General features: G+C 39.4%; 1 protein-coding gene across 1 annotated transcript in view; it reads left to right on the top strand.

The window, feature by feature from the left end:
• The window catches only part of TG (thyroglobulin), a 157,727-nt gene extending 139,720 nt beyond the window's left edge, over positions 1 to 18,007 (top strand). The window contains exons 46-48 of the mRNA XM_059815276.1: positions 11,669 to 11,809; positions 12,583 to 12,773; positions 17,657 to 18,007. Of these exons, the coding sequence (XP_059671259.1) occupies positions 11,669 to 11,809; positions 12,583 to 12,773; positions 17,657 to 17,772 (448 nt within the window). The 3' untranslated portion in view covers positions 17,773 to 18,007. The remainder of the gene's footprint in view (positions 1 to 11,668; positions 11,810 to 12,582; positions 12,774 to 17,656) is intronic.
• Positions 18,008 to 18,334: the final 327 nt, after the last annotated feature.

Below are 18,334 nucleotides of genomic sequence, written 5' to 3'. Positions count from 1 at the left end.
TCAGATAGCCTTTTAGATTTCTACTCTATACCTGATAAATCTCCCACAAAGAACCAGAATATGGTCTAAGTCATCGCGAGCCCACAGCTCTCAAGGTAAATGGGGTAACGTTTTTTAAGGACTCAACATCAATTTAACACTGCCCCCTTTTGAAGTCAATGCAGTTGTACCACAGCTACGCTGACTGGTCTTCAGTGTGACCAGGGTCTGGGATTTATTCCTTCCTGCTCCAGCACCGTGACTTGTGATCAGCCAACAGACTGTCTCATGGGAGGAAAAGTGTTTTTGAACACAAGCATTTGCAGACTCAGACTCTATGTCATCCTTTGTGTTAGAAGCTTACTTGAAAAATTTTCAGCAGGAGAAGCTGTATCATGTTTTAGACAGAAAGTTCTAAATGCCTGTGGGAGATGCAAACGCGTTGTTCCCTTGGGCATAAAACAAGCTGGTAGTCAGAGGCTATTAAGATGACCTCCCCTGGTTTTATTTTAGACCCAGTCTCTCCCAGAAGTCAGGATGAGACACTGAGGTTTGCAGGCAGTGGTCAGCACTTTGGGCTGCTATGTGACATACCACGGTAGCTCCTGGTCCCTTACTCTCAAAGGCTGAGTGATCAGAAACTGCAGTGACAGGAGCCCCTCCTGTCCCCTAGATCCACACATTAGGGCAGCAAAGCACACAGGGGTGCTTCTCTTCCAGCTGTTTCCTTATGAGGGAGCAGTGCTTGTCCCCTGCTCCCTGTACCGCCCCATACCTCTCTCCAAGAAAGACTTCTGAGACCCTTTACTTTTTCTCAGGCTTTCTCCGAAAGGGCTCAGGGGAGGGACAGCGGGTTCCTGCTGGCACCATTTGATACGGTGACGTTCCCTGCGAACTACGCGGGTTTTTTACCTTTCTGATAGCGTAGTGAAAAAGCATTTGAAAGAAACCAGCCAAGATCTAGGTTACAGATGAAGGCCATTATGCTGCCGTAAGACAGGCTCGCTTTCTTTTTAGCCGAGAAGTTAATCCTCAGGGAGCCGTTATTTCGCTGGCAGCTCCACCGGGAATGCTCGCAGTGCTCTGTTTGGCTACTGATAGGCTCAGATAAGTGACTTTTACAAGGCTGCAAATAGGGCCAAGCTATGGTATGCCAAAAATCCAGCCACACAGAAAGAAAAGCTGTGTTCTTAAATTAGCTAGCAAGTTTTCTCTTGCTTTGGAGAATGATAGTGACCCAGTCATCTATGATAAGATCTTATTTGAAAATAGATGAAATAAATAGTACTTATACAACTTAGAGTCACTGGCTTTGAGGCAGTGATTTTGAACTGATGAGAATTTCCTCTTCTATGTAGCCCTATTTAAGATTTCTCCTGTGCTCGTGTTATTTAGCTCTCCTCACACTCTTCAGCGCAGTAATAGTTTACATAGAACTTACCTACACATTTAAATAATATTTATGTTGTGAGTGGAATTCTAAGCTAATTACTTTAAATTTTAGTGCAAAATTTATTATTTCACTTTTTCATAACCCTCTTTAAAAGAAAAATAAAGCCAGTCTGCTGTCTGAAACTTGTGGGAACGTGAGGCAGAGGCTCAAATGCCTTAGGCTAAACCACTTGCAAGGAGAAATGGACTCAAATTGATATGCTGCGTTTGCATTCTTACTCCTTTCATCTTTATTTATGCTTAAGTACCGTTAAAATAAATGTTGTTTAGGTTGCAAAGGCAAGCACTTAAACAGAGATTGCAGAATTCAGCTTGTCCGTGTACCAAAGGATCTCATTTGACACTACAACGTAACTATTTATGAAGTGATGCCCTCATTTTCCCAAGGGACCCCACACTAGATTCTTCGCTGAATATACTGAGAGTCTTTTGTTTAAACATTGTTGTCATTCATTCCTGAATGAATCCTTCCTTATTATTCATCCCAGTTTTGCCATGTGACCTCTCTCCCTCACCCTCCCTGCAGCATTCCCCCCTCCATATAGTATATGTGCATTGCAGCCTGTCCGGCAGACTCACTGCCTGCCAACGAAGCAATGCTGTCGAGGGTAGGAGCTTCACACAGGACAGTGGCCTTAACTGCTAAAAACTGTGAGAAACCATCAGTAATGTGAGACGAACAAAACACACTGTTTGGGAATATTATTGTCGATTTGCCCTACCAGATTAAAACCAACAACGTACATGAAACAGCCTTCAAGTAGAATATATAAACTAATCTTGGGGAAAGAGCTGGCAACCATGTCACCAACTCACAAGGGACTTTCCTAACCACTGGAGTAATGAGTCCTGCCAGTTCTCAAGTCTTTTGAAAATTGTGATTCTTCTTAGGAGGAGGAGTAGAGGCAGATACTCTGCCGAGTAACCTACAGCTTAGGATGGAAGGTAGGATGTGTGGGTTTGAACTTGCTCAGCAGAAGTGAGAATTGAATCGGGAACCCTGCAAACAATCTAGCTATTAAATTCCTGACTAGAAGAACCCTGTTACAGCCATTTCTTTGCATTAACGAATGCAATAGCCAACAGCATATTTTGCACAGAGGAGGCATGTAAAGGATATTCTGTGAGTATACATATTGGATCAGATCCCCCTTGGTGCATTGTAGCTGGAGGAACACCTCATTAGATATTCCTGATCACTTATAGGCATTTGGCAGAAAAATGATTTCTCAGCCCATTTGATATTGAATCACATCTGTGTTTGCTGAGATACAGACCTTCGCTTGTAAAAATGGAAACTTCTGTAGTATTATGTCCATAGGGTAACATAAGAGAAAAGATAATGATTTTTTAGTCTTTGATGTCTAAATTCTTCCTAAGGTCTCAGTGTACACAGGCTATGGGCCCTTCCCTCTTTGTGTTTGTTATTTATATCATATAGATGATGATGATGACAACAATGTAATTATATATTATCTATAATAACTACTAATAGCTTACCTCACAGGGGTATTGGAAAGAGTACATTAAAATAATATTGTGTTCAATACTGCAACCATGGAAGACTATTTATTCTTAGATAAAACTTTCTGGCTGGGGAAATGGCCATTCGCTAATTAAGATAAGGCACAGTATAGCAACACATTCTCTTAACTGCTCTGCCACCTCTCTCCTACTTTATGTGTGTCTCCCAAAATGTGTAACAGAACAGAGAGTTAAAATGCAGAGATGCAAAAGTACTGGTATTTCCTCTTGTTTCGCATGGAGCAGTCCCTTAGTAACTCACAGCAAGATAAACAAGAGGGAGAAAAGGAGAAGTCAGCCAGTAAAGACAGACCCAACTGCAATGATGCAAAGTAGTCAAGAAGTTATTAAACAGGGAGGAATTTTTACTAGTACGAGTCAATTAGCAAAAGTTTATCTCTCAGCTGGGTGTTTCTAAAATGTACACACATACACACATCCAAGCATGCATAGATACAGGGGTAGGATTAACAAGGCCATGCTGATGTCTATGACATATGTGGAAAATCCCATAAAACCATGAACTGACAATTTTCATATAGATGAATCGATCTTGCAGAAAGCAAACGAATATCTCCTTCCACGTGGTAGCATTCTCCCCAGCTTGGCATAACACCATGTCTGCTTTAGTCTTCAGTTCCTATTTGAATAAGGAGCAGGATGCATAGCCAACTCCCACATTAATGATCTGTGGTAAAAATATATACATAACCCAGATGCCATTTTCTCACTCTTTTTGAGAACACTTAGGCCTTGGAGTAAACATTTATTCTAAACAATGCAGGAGGAATGTGACTGCTCAGCATTGCCTAGGATTAGTGAGGAGGGCTGGAGTATAGCTTTAGTTACAGTAAAGAAATACATGATAGGAGAAGTATGTTTTGACAAGGATAATATTATTAACTGTACAAAGATTTGCCTTGTTAACCCTTCAATAGTTTTCTGGGTGATTTTTGCATATTATATGAAGTAGCACTGCTTGCCATGCCAACATATTTCCAAGTCACGCTGGTGCCAAATGAGCTGTCTTAAAGATGGTGGGCAAAAATCAGTGCTCTGCTCACTGAGGAGGACAGATCATCAGCTGCAGCAGGATGGCAGGGCATCATTGTTGTCATTCAAGGCGTCTAAAGTGAGACTTAATGAGGCTCTTATAGTTATCTCTCTTATAGTCATTAACATTACCATAATAATTGTCACAAAAGCTTTTGTTAACTGTTGTGCACTGGACAGACTCATCCAAGATTAATGAGCTGCTGTCTGTTTTGAGTCATTTTAGTTGGGGCTGTCTTTACTTCCTGACTATGCACTCTTGTGTATGTTGGTTTGAGTTGTTAAAAGACTGCTCCATGCCAATGCTCACATAGTTGTCTGGGTTTTGGTGACACTTTTTATGATTCCTGTAACTGAAGGCGAGAACTCCTGACTGATAAAAGAAAATAAATGCTTGTGTATAACCCCATTCAACTATGTGAAGTATTTTCATTTTCTATTTATTATATATGCCGTGCTAATTCTGTCTGTTCTTAATTTCCCTTTAATTAAAGGAGGTTTTTCTACTCTTTTGATTTTGTAATAACCATATCCCTGTACTTCTTTCTGTTCATGACCTGTTGTACATTTAAGGCTCTCCTCCTAACTGCAGCTGTTAGTCCATGAGTACAAACACCCCATAAGTTCAGGGGCCACAGGGTGAAGTGAGTGCTGTGGAGGCAGACAGAAAGTTATGTCTCCGGGTGTCAAACAAACTCATCTAAACACAGAGGGAAGATAAGGCATTGGAGAGGTGGTAACAAGAATGATAAGATGCACGTTGCCTCCATAGCTGGGCAGGCACCACAATCACCTTAGGTAGCTACGTACACTTGCTGCAACAACAGCTTGTAATTTTTCTCTATAAAGCTGTGCTTCTTCTCATCTCCTAAAAGTTGATTTGCTCTTCTTGTTGGAATTGCCTCTCACCCCTCTGGCCTTATCTATTGTGTTATGCCAGCTGCAGCTATAAAAACACTCTCCCACTGATTCAACCACACCACACTATTCTCAAGTCTTTAGACAGTTTTGGTGTTGCTAAAGGCTTGAGATCTAGGCAATTTGTTTTTTCTTCCCACGGAGTGGTTTAGGGGCCTTTACAACTCAGTAGATTTTTCAGATCTTGGAAATTAGCCATAAACATGTGAAGGCAAAGTACCAAGCTCAGAAAAAGCAGAAATCAGCTTTAAGTTAAGCAAAATTCAGCTAAAAGACTCAGAAAAGTACAAAGCAATTTTTGGAACTGCATGTGCTGCACTGAGACAGGCTGTTCCTACGAAATGTAATCTAGAATATAAGCACTAAATCCATATATCTAAAGAGACCTTCCTTGGTGCTCTGGGGGCTTTGGACGGACACATCACCTTTTTAAGGAAATTCATCCATTCATTCAGCTCAGGAGTATGCATACTGAACAAATGGATGAACTTCTGTCCCCCAAAGATGCACTCAAGTGTCAATATGCCTATTACTAGGTTTTTAATACAGCAATTCCCTGACAAAATTCTGTAATCTGTGTTATTTAGGAGTTCTGACAAGATGATAAAAGTGCTTTCTTCCTGCATTAAGATCTATGTTTTGTTTTTTTTTTCAATGAATGTGAGCTTTCAGGTTCTTGAATTTATTATCTGCTACTGCAGTTTTATTTTCTTCAGTTGGCACAGCTATAACGCAAAGTAGAACATTGCGTATATTTGGAGTAATCCAAGTGGAAAAGACACCGCAAACTCCAGGATACTTTTGCAAGTCACATGTATCTATGGGGCTTTTTTGGTACAAAGGTGGATAAACTTGGCAGTTCAATGCCATTAGGAGTTAAGCTTTTTCCATATGTACTGATTTTCCTGAAAAGAAGAAAGAAAGAAAAATGTTCATCTGTTTTTCACATGCTTTCCCCCATTTGTTTGGCAGGACTTTGTAATGTGAGACACAATGAGCCAAATGCATCCCTAGAACTGCAGGGGTCACATCAGGCCTTACATTGGCTCATTAAATTTCTATAAATATCCAGCTGTCCTTTGATTATTTTTTGTCTCCCTGCAATCACATACCATTTCCTTTTCTAAGATATGTGGTTGTATATAGTTTTTTTAAAAATTATTTTTGCTTATCATCAAAATGAACTTTTCAGTCCAGGCAAAGTGCAGTGTTGGTAGGCTACTCCTCTCCCATGACATTGATTAGATGGTAGCTGTTAACAGCTTAGGGTACTTGATCCCACTCTGCAAATCTGCTGGTATTAATATGAAGAGAATGTAGATGTGTGCAACCAACCACATTTAGTATTTCCAATACTTCTTGCAAGAATTAATTTTATATCCATTTATTGAAAATAAACACAGAACGGGTACACAAGATCATGCAGGCAGTGGCGTTTTATATATAAATCATATCCTCTTCTCTAGGGACACGGTTGTTATGAAATTCTATCTTGACTCAAATCAGCAGGAGATTTATCACCAACTCTATGAGTCTGGGTTTCATATGTGCTGTTCAATCTGATCAGCATGTAAATGACCTATTCTCACCAAAGCCAAGTGACAGTGGATAGGAGTTTTGTTTTGTTTTCCCAATGATAGGCCTATCCTTGCCAATGGGATACTGAACAAGGTCTTGAATGCGAGGCTAGGAACGCAAAACCGTGATCCCATCTCTAACATGGATCTGTTCACAGAATTGTTAGAATGAACAGTTATGCTCATAAAAGTTTACATTTGAAGGATTAATGGTTTGCTTATCTCACAAGTCTGTCGCAGATCGCCAATATCTGCTAAGTTTAGTGACTAACATGAGTTTGAGTACACTATTTCTTTTAAATTTCTCAGACAATCATTGTAGCTGAAACAAAATAAACAGATCTCTCTATTTTACCTCCAGAAGAGGCTGGGTTGCAATGCTCTAGCTGAACTGAAAGGTTTGTGCAGGCATTGAGGAAGGAAAGAGTTGCTCAGTAGACCATTTATGACTAATGATGCTACTGTCCCCAAAATGGTGGGGCTGGGAACTTAAGCCTCTGACGTTATCATCTGCTTAGGTTTTTGTTAGGCCTAGCTTACTGGGCTGTGTAGTCTGGCTTTGTATCACATAGGGTAATGGGAATTTTGGCCAACATCTCTAGTCTGAGCTGGGGGAGACTGAAGATCATTTGAGGGTCAGGGTTTTTCAGGCTGGGGCTTGAGAAATATGTCTGCTAGACCATATTTGTTCCAAAATTATAATTCATTAAAAAAAACAACCAAAAAATCAGAATGCCAAAACAGTATCCCTTGTGAAAAAGGGGGTGCTTGTGTCATAAAATGGACCGTAAGTTGAGTATATAAAATTGTATAAAAAGGAGTATGAAGAAAATTGGCTAAAATTGTTTGTATGAATGAAGATAGAATGAGTTTTAGATTGAAAATATCAACTAAATTCCTCCCACATACTATTTAAGATGTGGTGTCAGGTTCTTCAGCACATTTAAATTTCCGTTTGTGTGGTTCTCTTGCCTAGTTATCAGCAAAAAATTTAAAGCACAAAAAGAGAAGGAAACTCATGGCCACACATTAGTTTCTTGTTCTAGACCATATATATTAGAAAAGTATTCTGTTAATGGCTGTCTGTGCCTTATGAGGACTAAAATACCTATCATTATTGGTCAATACAGCTAAAGAGATTGATAAAGAAATATCCCTTTGGTATGTTCACTAATGACAGACTGATTCTTCTTCAACTTTCTTTTTCATTCTGGGTAACTTACTGGTAACTCTGGCTGAACTCTAGCTAGAGTTATATTTATCTTCTTATTTTAAAATTTAAATGAAGGGATAGCAGTGGGAAGTTTGGTATTTTGGTATTGTATAGGTTGTCATTTGAATTTTGAGTTAATTTACATTGGCTTCTATCTGTGTACGGAGTTTTAAAAAAGAACTAAAAACTTCATTAAGTCAACTAAAAACAGAAGCTGTGACTCAAAAGGCTTTGAGATTAGTTGAAATTGTTACATTAGGAGAGTAATGACTATTTTTAAATGAAAGAAAAAAAAAGAGACATGTTAGGCCATAGTCAGTCATTAATCATCAAAATGAGTTTCCAGTATGAAATAATTAGCCAGATCTAGAACAAGGACAAAGTTCAAAATGAGATATATGTCCTAATTTACAATGGATCACAGTGTGAGGTCTCTGCAGCCCCAGCTGTAAGTTATGCCTTCAGTCCTAGTGTAGAATAGCATGGTGGTCTGCCAGATCATATTCTTCTGTTCTGACTGCCATGATTATGGATAGCCATTAATGACAATTCCATTTTGCAAACAAAATTTTTGAGGATTTCCGGGTTTTTTTTTTTTTTTTTTTTTTACTGTTCCAAAAGCTTATGGTTAAGATATTCACTTCAGTTGTTGGAAACCTGCATTTACATCTCTGTTTGATTTGGAACAAGAATTTGAACCAAATCAACCGTAACCTGGGCATTTTTGTTCTAAATTCTGACCTTCTCAGCTTTTACTCTTCCCTGTTGAAGCTGTTCTTTGCATGCAAAAGTAGACAGAGGTCTATAGAGAGAGCAGTGGAGTATCTGATGGCTAAGAAACCCCTTTCTCTCTTTCTTACTTGGAAACATTTAAATGGAAACTTCATCTAAGGCTTAAGGAAAATTTTCTCAGAACCAATACCTTCCCAATTGGGTTGGCACTGTATAATGAAAATTCCCAGCAAGTGATATTTCAGGGTCTGCTCTTAAATTGTTGGCTATGAATATCACAAAGTTTCTGATTTTACTCCCTGTTTTTCTGTAAACTGGATAACTGAACTCCAGTAGCGTCTCCTGAAGTGAAGTAATAATGCTCCAAAGGGAGCTCACTTTAATGTGAACGAACTGGTAGTGTCTGGCTCCTAGCTTCCCCATGGCTCAATTCACTAGTCTGTCATACTGTCACAGAAGAAGAGCTGTGAATCTGTTTCTAAAAATGTTGACATCTTAAAAAGAAAAGGTATACACAGAAGATCTGAAGTGATACCTTTGCATGAAGTACTAGTCCCGTGAAGTCACCAAAGCCAAGATTTCATCCTTGCACGTAACCACATTCACCACTCTTATTAAAATAACAGATCTGTTCCTTAAAAAGAGACTTCTGTAGCGGGATTTAGTTGCTATTAGTTTGTCTTCCTTAAAAACACTTTAAAAATCCCTTTTGCCATTGTTTCTGCAGTCTTCCCTTTTATCAAACTGTCTTCTGAAGTCCACCGGTTGCTGGGGACTGCATTTCCCCATTTAGAGCTGATGCTGTTGAGTCACCTATATGGCACCCTGGGGCTTCAGGAGTGCAGTTTGGAGCAGCTTAGCAAAGAAAAACCTCCCTGCAGAGCTAGCAGTGTACAACAGTAAAGTTATACATGCTTATCTGTCACTCCTTTCTTTGTCTCACTCCATTTTTCTTTCAGTAAAAACAGCATCACTACCTGGTACTACCTTGAGTATGCTCAGAGCTCCTACAAGACTCCAAAATCCTTGTTTGGGTGTTTCTGGCTGTTTTGCACTCCCCTCTGGCAGTAATGGATGATGAACAGAGTTTGAGAGAGGAGACAGAAATGTTCCCCTGATATTTTCCATCTAGCTGCCACCTAGATGTTTCACAGTCATCTTTACTGCTGTTCTGTGCATGTATATATGTGCCTCTTTCCCCTCTTAGTCATATGTTTTCTTTCTCATCCTCTTACTACTGATACTGACTGGCCAGGGTGTGGTAGCATCAACCAGAAATATTGAAAGCAGCCCATGAAATTGTAGTTTTGTACCACTTTACATCTCTGTATCAAACCCATTACAGTTGTACAAATAATTTCAGTCCTAATAAGTTCTCTGTTTAGGAGTTTGCTGAATTTTAGTCTGGGCTGTGACCTTAACAGGTTTCATCTCTAGAAACATGAGGGCTGAGGACACAGTCTCGTTTGGGGGGAAACCCTCAGTCCCAGCTCATTCGTTTTAGATTTAGGGCAAAGTTCACCTCTGCTATGGCTTCCCTAAATGGGTACATTTGGCCCTTCATTGCATCTTAACTGATTTCAAGTCCTCTATTCTACTCAAAAGTGACTCTTTATTGAAAAGGAAGTAGCTCCTTTAAGTATATAGCACCTTTGCTGGAATACTGACACTAAATATTGCTGTAATATACTGGGCCAAGCAAATTATTTTTAAAGCAAAATTATTAAACTATGATCTTGCTTAATCCTTCTATAAACATTTGGGGAAGAAAAATGTGCTTTAATCTTGTTTCAGTTCTACATTTTTTTGGTGAATAATCTGTGAATAATTCACTTTCCAGATGCAAAGTATTACTGAGTTATTATGATAAGACTAAGAAAAATACAACGAAAGATGTATTTCATTTAGTGGGTTGTGTGTTTGTTTTTCAAAATAGAGGCTTTGGTGCAACCACTCCTAAAATATAAAGAAGTCATCTTGCTTTCAGTCTACCTGCCCATAATGGTTTGAACTATAAGCCTTGTTCCATTAGAGGCAGTATCAGGGTCATACCAATGCTGCTGCATTTCATGTCCAAAGAGAAAAGAGTTTCAGTTGTGACACCTTTCAACAACAACCTCTGCAGCTACTGCAGATGCAATCTTGCTGAGTGGATCCAGGATTTGTTTGTCCTAGCCTCACAGACATCTGTTCCTTCTCCCAGGTCCCCTGATGCTGTCTGCCTTCATGCAGCATTTAACCAAGTCAGTAAGACCTTTGTCTAAATGTGGGATACAGAAAACGCAATTGGACTCTATACCAGAAATGTCTCTGTGGTTCAAAGCTATGTATTGAGCATAGTTCAGTCATAATTTTATTAGTAGAAGTTGCCCACTGTTTTTCTGCAGGACTTGAATATGTTGAGTTGTGTAACCTTTGCTACTAGGTCCTAGAAGTGTTGTCTTGCCTGGCCAGTCTTGTCTCTGAATAGTAGAAATATTCCTTATTATATGTGTTAATTATTACACAGAAGTAAACAACAACTATTCTTTCTTAAATCTGATCTAGGTGATTATCTCAAGCTGTTTTGACATGACTGCCATATGAAACTTGGGGAGGACAGACTGTATGAACCAAAACCACCTAGCCAGCAGAGAAATTAAATTAAAACTATGTCTAAGAGAAATCTCCGTAAACATCTCCTATTACATCTTTCCTTATCCAAAGATTTGGGGCAGAATGCTGGCCCCAATGAAGTCGATGGAAAAACTCCAACTGCCGTTAAAGGCCAGGATTTTATTCCAAATCTGTGAAATAAACCATAATTAACCTTCCATCATGGCTGCCAGATTCCATGTCACCACTTGCTTCCACTTTCTGAATTTAATTTTAGTGAAAAGCTGTACACAACTTAAGAGGCAGTTAAGGAATAGGCAAGTGGTTTTCTCCCTCTATCACTTTCTTTTATATGCCTAGTTAATTTAGAAAATATGCCCTGCTGTCTCCCACAATTTCCTCTTGTAACAAATGTTAAAGACCCTACATTAACATAATTCTCCTTGTTATTGCTTGTTTTTCTTCTATGTTCTGATTTCAAAAAGCCCCACAGCTCACCGCACTCTAATTAATGGTCATTAATTATTTAAAACTTTGTTTTAGTCTCTGAATTAAATTAGGTCCCTTTCTCCCCCAGATAAATAAATGACGGTTTTAATTATCTTTATATAAATGGTTTTTTTAGTTCAGGTCAGGAGCTCTTGCTGGATGTTCAGTATGCATTTGGACTGCCATTCTACCCGAAGTATGAAGAACAATTTACTCTGGAAGAAAAAAGCCTTTCCTTGCAAATTATGCAGTATATCTCCAATTTTGTAAACTCTGGGTAAGAATGTGACATTTAAAAATTGCTATGATTGGGGAGGGGGCGAGGAGTAGAGGGAACGTAGTCCCTCACTCAGGCAGCCTCCATTTCCTCTAGCAATTTGTAATCCTACAGGGGGGCTTTGGTCAGCCCTGTTGGAAAGTCATGGCCAAGTTGTCAAGCAGATACCAAAGAACTGTAGTATGACACTTAGCTGGAAGTAATAGGAATTTTATCTCCATGGAGCAGCTGCAAATTCTACTTAAATATATGGGGGCTACAAAGGTCTTGCTGTTGTTTCCAGAGCTTAGTTCTAGGACCCCAATTCTTAAGGGTTCTAGGACCCCAATTCTAAGAGTTCCCTTATTCCCAGAAGAAAGGTTAATGCACATGAAAACACAGTGCATCCTTTACCAACTAACCTGCAAATAATCCTCAGCTTTACTGTGCCGTGGCCATCCTTGAGAATGAGGGGTATCTCTGGAAAGCTAGTGTGCGAACTATGACTTTATGTGCTTTTTAGAGTACCGTGGGTTGCTTTGGGATTGAGGCCTCTTGAGGGCATTCATGAGTCTGTGTCTATAAAGGTTCTGTGTACCTGTTCCCTAGGAAGTGAACCAGACTACCAAGTTACTGTGAGGGGAGACACCATGAACAATTCACCAGTCTGGACTGAATTTGAACCCTACTGGTCAGAAGGACTGGATACACATTTCCTTGACCCAGCCGATCTCCTTCTGCATTTTACTCTTCATGTCATTGTTTTCTAATGTTCGTTTCTCCCATTCCCTTAGAAATCCAAACTACCCTTATACTTTCTCAAGAAGAATGTCAGGGGTGATGCCTCCCTGGCCTATGTATCTGCCAAATGATGATGGTGATAACTACAAGGAGTTCACTGTTTCCTTGCCAACTCTTAAAGGATTGAAAAAATCAGACTGTTCCTTTTGGTCTGATTATATCAGAAGATTGAAAGCATCCACAGGTGAGCAGAATGTTTTCTGTCATTAAATAAAACCTGAATTCTCTGTTTAATGTTTCCTCTGTCTGTAGTCCTGTTGATGTTATAGTTATGTCAGTGTGAAAAAATACTTCTCATAGATGAAACGTCTTGCACTGTCCAGAGTATATGGTTGAGACTCTCGTGATGGAACACTAAACAAATTTATTTTAGAGCAGACAGTGTGTAATAAAGTTTCATTGTCCTGGAGTTAGAGGTAGAGAAATCTTCCTGCAGTGATTATAGAAGATATGATGAAGCTATATCTTCTAATAGTTTGCTTTCTATTTGCAGTCATAATATAATCTTTGACTAAACTGGAAGTGGCCTCTTTTGTCTACTGGCATCACCTAACGTGAGAATGTTGAGATTCATACAACTTAGGAGGAGCACAATAACTTCTATCCACTGTAAAGTTGCAACTGAGGCTTTAGATATATCTCAATATGGATCCTGCATGCTTTGACTTCACACTAGTTTCTTTGGGTTTTTTTTTATAGCTGTGCTAGTTATGCCCCTTGTATTTCTCCTTTGTCGCTGTAAATTTCCATGCAGCTGTGAGATTCCTTCAAATTTTTCTTACTGCTTAGAACAGTAAGACCAACTCTGCTGAGATTTCTATCTGCTGCTCTGCCCTGAACACTCAATTTATTCTGGTAAATAAACTCCCCTTCATGTCTGTGTATGTTGTAAACAAATTTGGATTGCCTCAAGAAAATCAAACAAAACCATCCTTTTTTGGCAGGGTGAGATGTTTTGAACTATTCTTGGAGGCCTGCAAGCTTACAAGTGTTTTTTATGTCCTAAGGACTCATCTTCACAGTGAACAGAGTCCAGGCTTTTTCTGCTTTGGAGGGCAGTTGCATTTCTGGGAACAAAATGTACTCTCCAAGACACCGAGCTACCTAGGCTATCTATGCCCGACAGACCACCTCAAATGGACAGAGGCTGATGTTTGAGTGACACAAAACTATAATATCTCAGAACCATCAAGTTGGTGGTTCTGATACAAACACAAAGCATCAATGCTTTTGTTCAAGATACAGCCTGAACCATTACTCATGGTCTTTCTTCAAAAGTGGACTCAAGATTTTGCTGTACACATTTTCATCAGTTTCTTGGTATCCCTCAGCGTCTTTAAAGTTCAGAGGGGATATTTTGATCTCTCTGACGGCTTTCTGCTGGTCGAGATATTCCTAATTTGCAAAGCTTGATTCTGATATTTCAACAGTCCTGGGCATAGCTTCTATACCTTTTGGCACTTAATCTCACAGCATTATCTCTGTGTAACACCAGACTGAGTTGAAGTCACAGCTCTGACAGAATGACTGCTGCCCGAGCACCACGGACAGAGGCTACTCCCAGCATTTACAGAAAATCCCGAAAAAAGGTGGGAAAATATCTACCAGGGCAGTTTGGTTTTGAGATGGAGAAGGTTGAAAACCATCCAAACAGGAATAAGAACACAACAACATTCGTGTATGGGTCAGTCCAATGGTCTGCCTAGCTCAATATCCTGCCCTCATCAGTGGCCAAAACCAAATACTTGAATGTTAAACATAAAACTTGAGAGAGGGAGAGAAAAACACACTGAAAGAGTTCACAAAGATGAGTCAAATTTTTGAAAACAAGCCACACAGTGTGAGATTTATGGAGTATAGATTGTCAAGGAGAAGGTTTAAAAAGTACATGTCAACATGTTGTTCTGCAAGCAGAAGTGAGTACATCCTGCCTGCTCTTTAAGCCAGTATTTGCTTGGCCTCAGCACCATGGTAATGAAGCTACACAGTTCACTTCTACTAAATTCCATCTCATAGCAACGTTGGCTTGTCACCTTGCTTCGATAGTCATCTTTAATCTTATCTCACCCTGGAGTACTGAAACTTCTCATATGAATTCTACTTAAATAGGCATCACATCAAATCCATTTCTGCTCCAGACCTCAGCATGGTAACTTATAGAGACTCCTACTGTGGGTCTCTTGATAACAATCTGAGCCCACCTCCTTGTGAAAAAAGATTCGTAATGTTCATCAGTTCAGCTAGAAGGACTGTATGAACTTCAGATGCTGATGGCTGAACACCCTCAATTTCTTTTTGAGATGAGGTTGTGCCAAAATTCATGCCAAAGCAGTGTCAGTCCATCAGTACAAGTTAATCACTTGCATTGCTCCCAAAAATCACATTCTGCGGGAGTGGACAAGTGAGACTGTGGAATGTGTTCAGTCAAGAGAATGGAAATCTTTTTTTTTTTTTAAGTCCCTAAGCATCATGTTGCTGCTTGGTTGGTGTGCCTCCTTGCGCCGAAGTAGCTTGCTGTACCTCCCTTTGGAGCTGAAGCACTGCACCTATGTTGTTACCTGACTGCTCCAGACTCTGTTCCTGGAGTGCTTCCAAGCTGTCGTATGGGATCCTGGCATGATATTGGATGCTAGATTTGAGAGAGCAATGCTGCAAACCATTTTTGGATGATATACCTTGCACTCCATCCTGAGGGGGAACTATTTGTCAGCTACTGTGAGACCCAATCTAACACATACTTAGTGGAAAAAAGAGCAGTTTCCTGCCTTTCAGTAGTTATAAATCTTCATGATTGTGTTTTTGGATTGTATGATACACTGTTCATTCTGACTGCTGAGTCTCAGTTGTTGTGGTTGGCAATTTGTGGCCTCATGCCAAGTAGATGGAGTTTACAAGTGTGGCAGCAAGAGGCATTGCTGATGAAACAATCCAGTTTTCACGTCCAATTGCAAAGCTGTAGAGGGTCTGTTTTGATGCAATCTCAACCAACTGTGATGAATCCTGTTTTGTCTATCTCACCTCTTCCTTCAAATCAGTATCTTTCCAGCTTCATATATCATCTGTAATCTACAAGCAAAAAATGCCAACATATTTCAGTAAAATGGAGAAGAACTGGACAATCCAGTGATCATAAAATCTAACTACAACTGGCTTTTCAAAATCTTTTCTTCATCCTTTGTTTACTACCATGTGAACTGTCTTGACTTACAAATGTCAAATTAGGAATAACTAAAGGCTCAAAGCTCAATATCTTAGACTGTAGGTCTCAGTCCAACAGAAAACTGAGTTACTCTTAAACTCATAAATTGCAGTTTCTGGAATAAAGCCTCTCATTTATAATCTCTTGTACAGCTGAAGTTGCATGTCTTTTAGGTTATTCACTGCTGGATCTAGAAGCTGTTGTATATATATATCCAGCTTAACTGTTACCTGTGATTTTCTTTCCATTCAGTAAAAATATTGTCCAAGTTGAAGTAGGTGTTTCATTTTGCGATCAGACAGCAATATTTAATGACAGAATGTATCATTTGTTCCTGGCATATAATTGAAATGTCTGTTGTCATAACTGAAGATAATTTAACAAAAGTAATTTCATAAATGCAATGATTCTTCACGGTATTTACTGGAAGTGCTTTTACAAATTATGGAGGAAAGTTTGAATCTGTTTCGTTGAAGATGATCTATAAATCTGTTGAAGTTTTGTTTGAAACCAGTTTGTAAGTTGGCATTTTGGGGGACAGTTTACCTGAGGAATTATGAAAGTGATGGTGCTTGAAAAGTTTTTGATTTAGTAAATGGAGTTCCCATGGTTGCATTTTGAAGACATGCTTTATATTCTGAATCATGATGGTTTCCATGGGAAACATCAAAATGAGAAACAAGGGGAGTGGCCATTGTGGAAAAAAGCTGTGGATGGCTTTTTCCAGGGAATGTGTTAACAACTTGAAAATCTGTTAAAAACAGGAGGTCCAGAATGTTTATGCATATTTAGACAGTATGTCTGAATGCTAAAATTCCCCTTGCATAGTGTCGTGGACTGTGCTGCATAACAGTGAGTCCCTTTATAAGGGGCTTCTCACTGCATCCCAAACAGGTAGACTTAGATCCAGTCTACATCTCTTACTCCTCTAACTCGTATCTAAACAGAACCAGTCCTCCTAAAATAAGTGCGTCTGTAAGCAGCGTTACAGCTGGGTAGAAGGAGATACCTTTAGGGTCTCCAAAGTGAAATCTTGTCTGCCTAACTCTTGTGCCTCAATTTAGACATTTAAGCATACGTGTCCAAGTTAGCCAGACTGGACCCCACCTGTAGAAAATTCAACGGCTCGCAAAGCTGAAGCCTTCTCCATTTTTTTCTGAGACACTATATGTAGCCACACAAGAGTCCAAATAAAGCATCAGTGTTCATAGTTCAGACTTGAATCAAGAACGAATCAGGAATGTTGTGGTTAGCATTCATCTTTTACCCATTCTATTCACACCTTCTTTTTGGAAATCTCCACTAGAAAACAGATTCCTTTAGTATGAGGGACATCTGTGCAGCAATGAGAGCAATCTGGGTAGGATACGTTAAATTAACAGTATCAGCACAGTTTATGGCACAGTTTGGTCTTGTTAAGGCAGCTGAGCTTCTGAAACAGGGTGGAAGACTAAAATCACAGGTGGTAAAGAATAAGGAAGAAGAGATCTATCAGAGGTGGGTGCTTGGGGATTTATGTATTCCAGACAGACAAAAAATAATGCTCCCCATTCCTGCCTGGTAGGTAAGTATCAGGAGATAATACAAAAAAAAAGAACAAGTCTTGCACAGGTGGAGTGCAAACTATTGTGCCTTCCAGTGGCAGTTATTTAAAGCATGCTGGAAGCATGATAATTAATTACCATTAGGTGATCTGTCATTACCCTAAAGCATTTTGCAAATGGACTGCAAACTGAGAAAAATAGCTTCCCGAACATTTATAGATGGATAAAAAGGCTTTTGAGTGTCATTGACAAAGTATATACCTTTTAGCTTGCTGCATCAAAGATATGACATTTATTTTCATCTTAATTATATTGTCTTTTCAGGAAGTGCAAGTAATGGAGAGCCATCTGCAGAAAACAGCCCTAGTGAAGCTCCCAGTGAAGGACTTACCTCCCAGGAGAGCCAGCTGCTGGGAGACAAGGTGGCTTACAGCAGATAGAAAGACACAATGCTGTTGGATGGATTTGTCACACAACTGTACATCCATACAATGGTCTCACACCAGATGAACAAGTTGCTTCCTTTAGTTAACTTTCTGCACAAATAAAGTAGACCTTTCAAGAAAGTAGTTTTTCAAGAAAATTGTTGAATATGGCACAAAGCAAGCCCTATAGCTGTTATTTTAGGTCAAAAGAAACTGTAATTTGAAAAATTAAGTATCAATAAAAACTGCAAAAAATAAACAAAAGTACTTGGACTTTATTTCTTGCAAGCACCCAAATGCGCACACATTGTAGTACCAGCAGCCAGGAAAGGTTGTACATTGAAACTCTGAGAAGTCCCTCAGCTGATGAGGCTTAAATTTGCCACATGTCATATCTGACTTGTTCTTTTTTATTACTCATCCTATCCCAAGCTGCCAATAGGAGTGGGAGCCTGGTCTGACATTCTGGAGAAAGTTAAAAAGCTTCAAAATGGGGAAGGGTTGAGTCCAGGAAAAGAGATGTAAGAAGGGAATCAAGAGTGTGCATTGAGTGTGTTCACATGAAGTCAGGCACATG

Source organism: Gavia stellata, chromosome 3, assembly GCF_030936135.1.
Source record: "Gavia stellata isolate bGavSte3 chromosome 3, bGavSte3.hap2, whole genome shotgun sequence".
NCBI classification, from domain to species: Eukaryota; Metazoa; Chordata; class Aves; order Gaviiformes; family Gaviidae; genus Gavia; species Gavia stellata.
The sequence above is the reverse complement of the archived record's forward strand: the minus strand, read 5'-3'. Positions and strand labels throughout refer to the sequence as shown.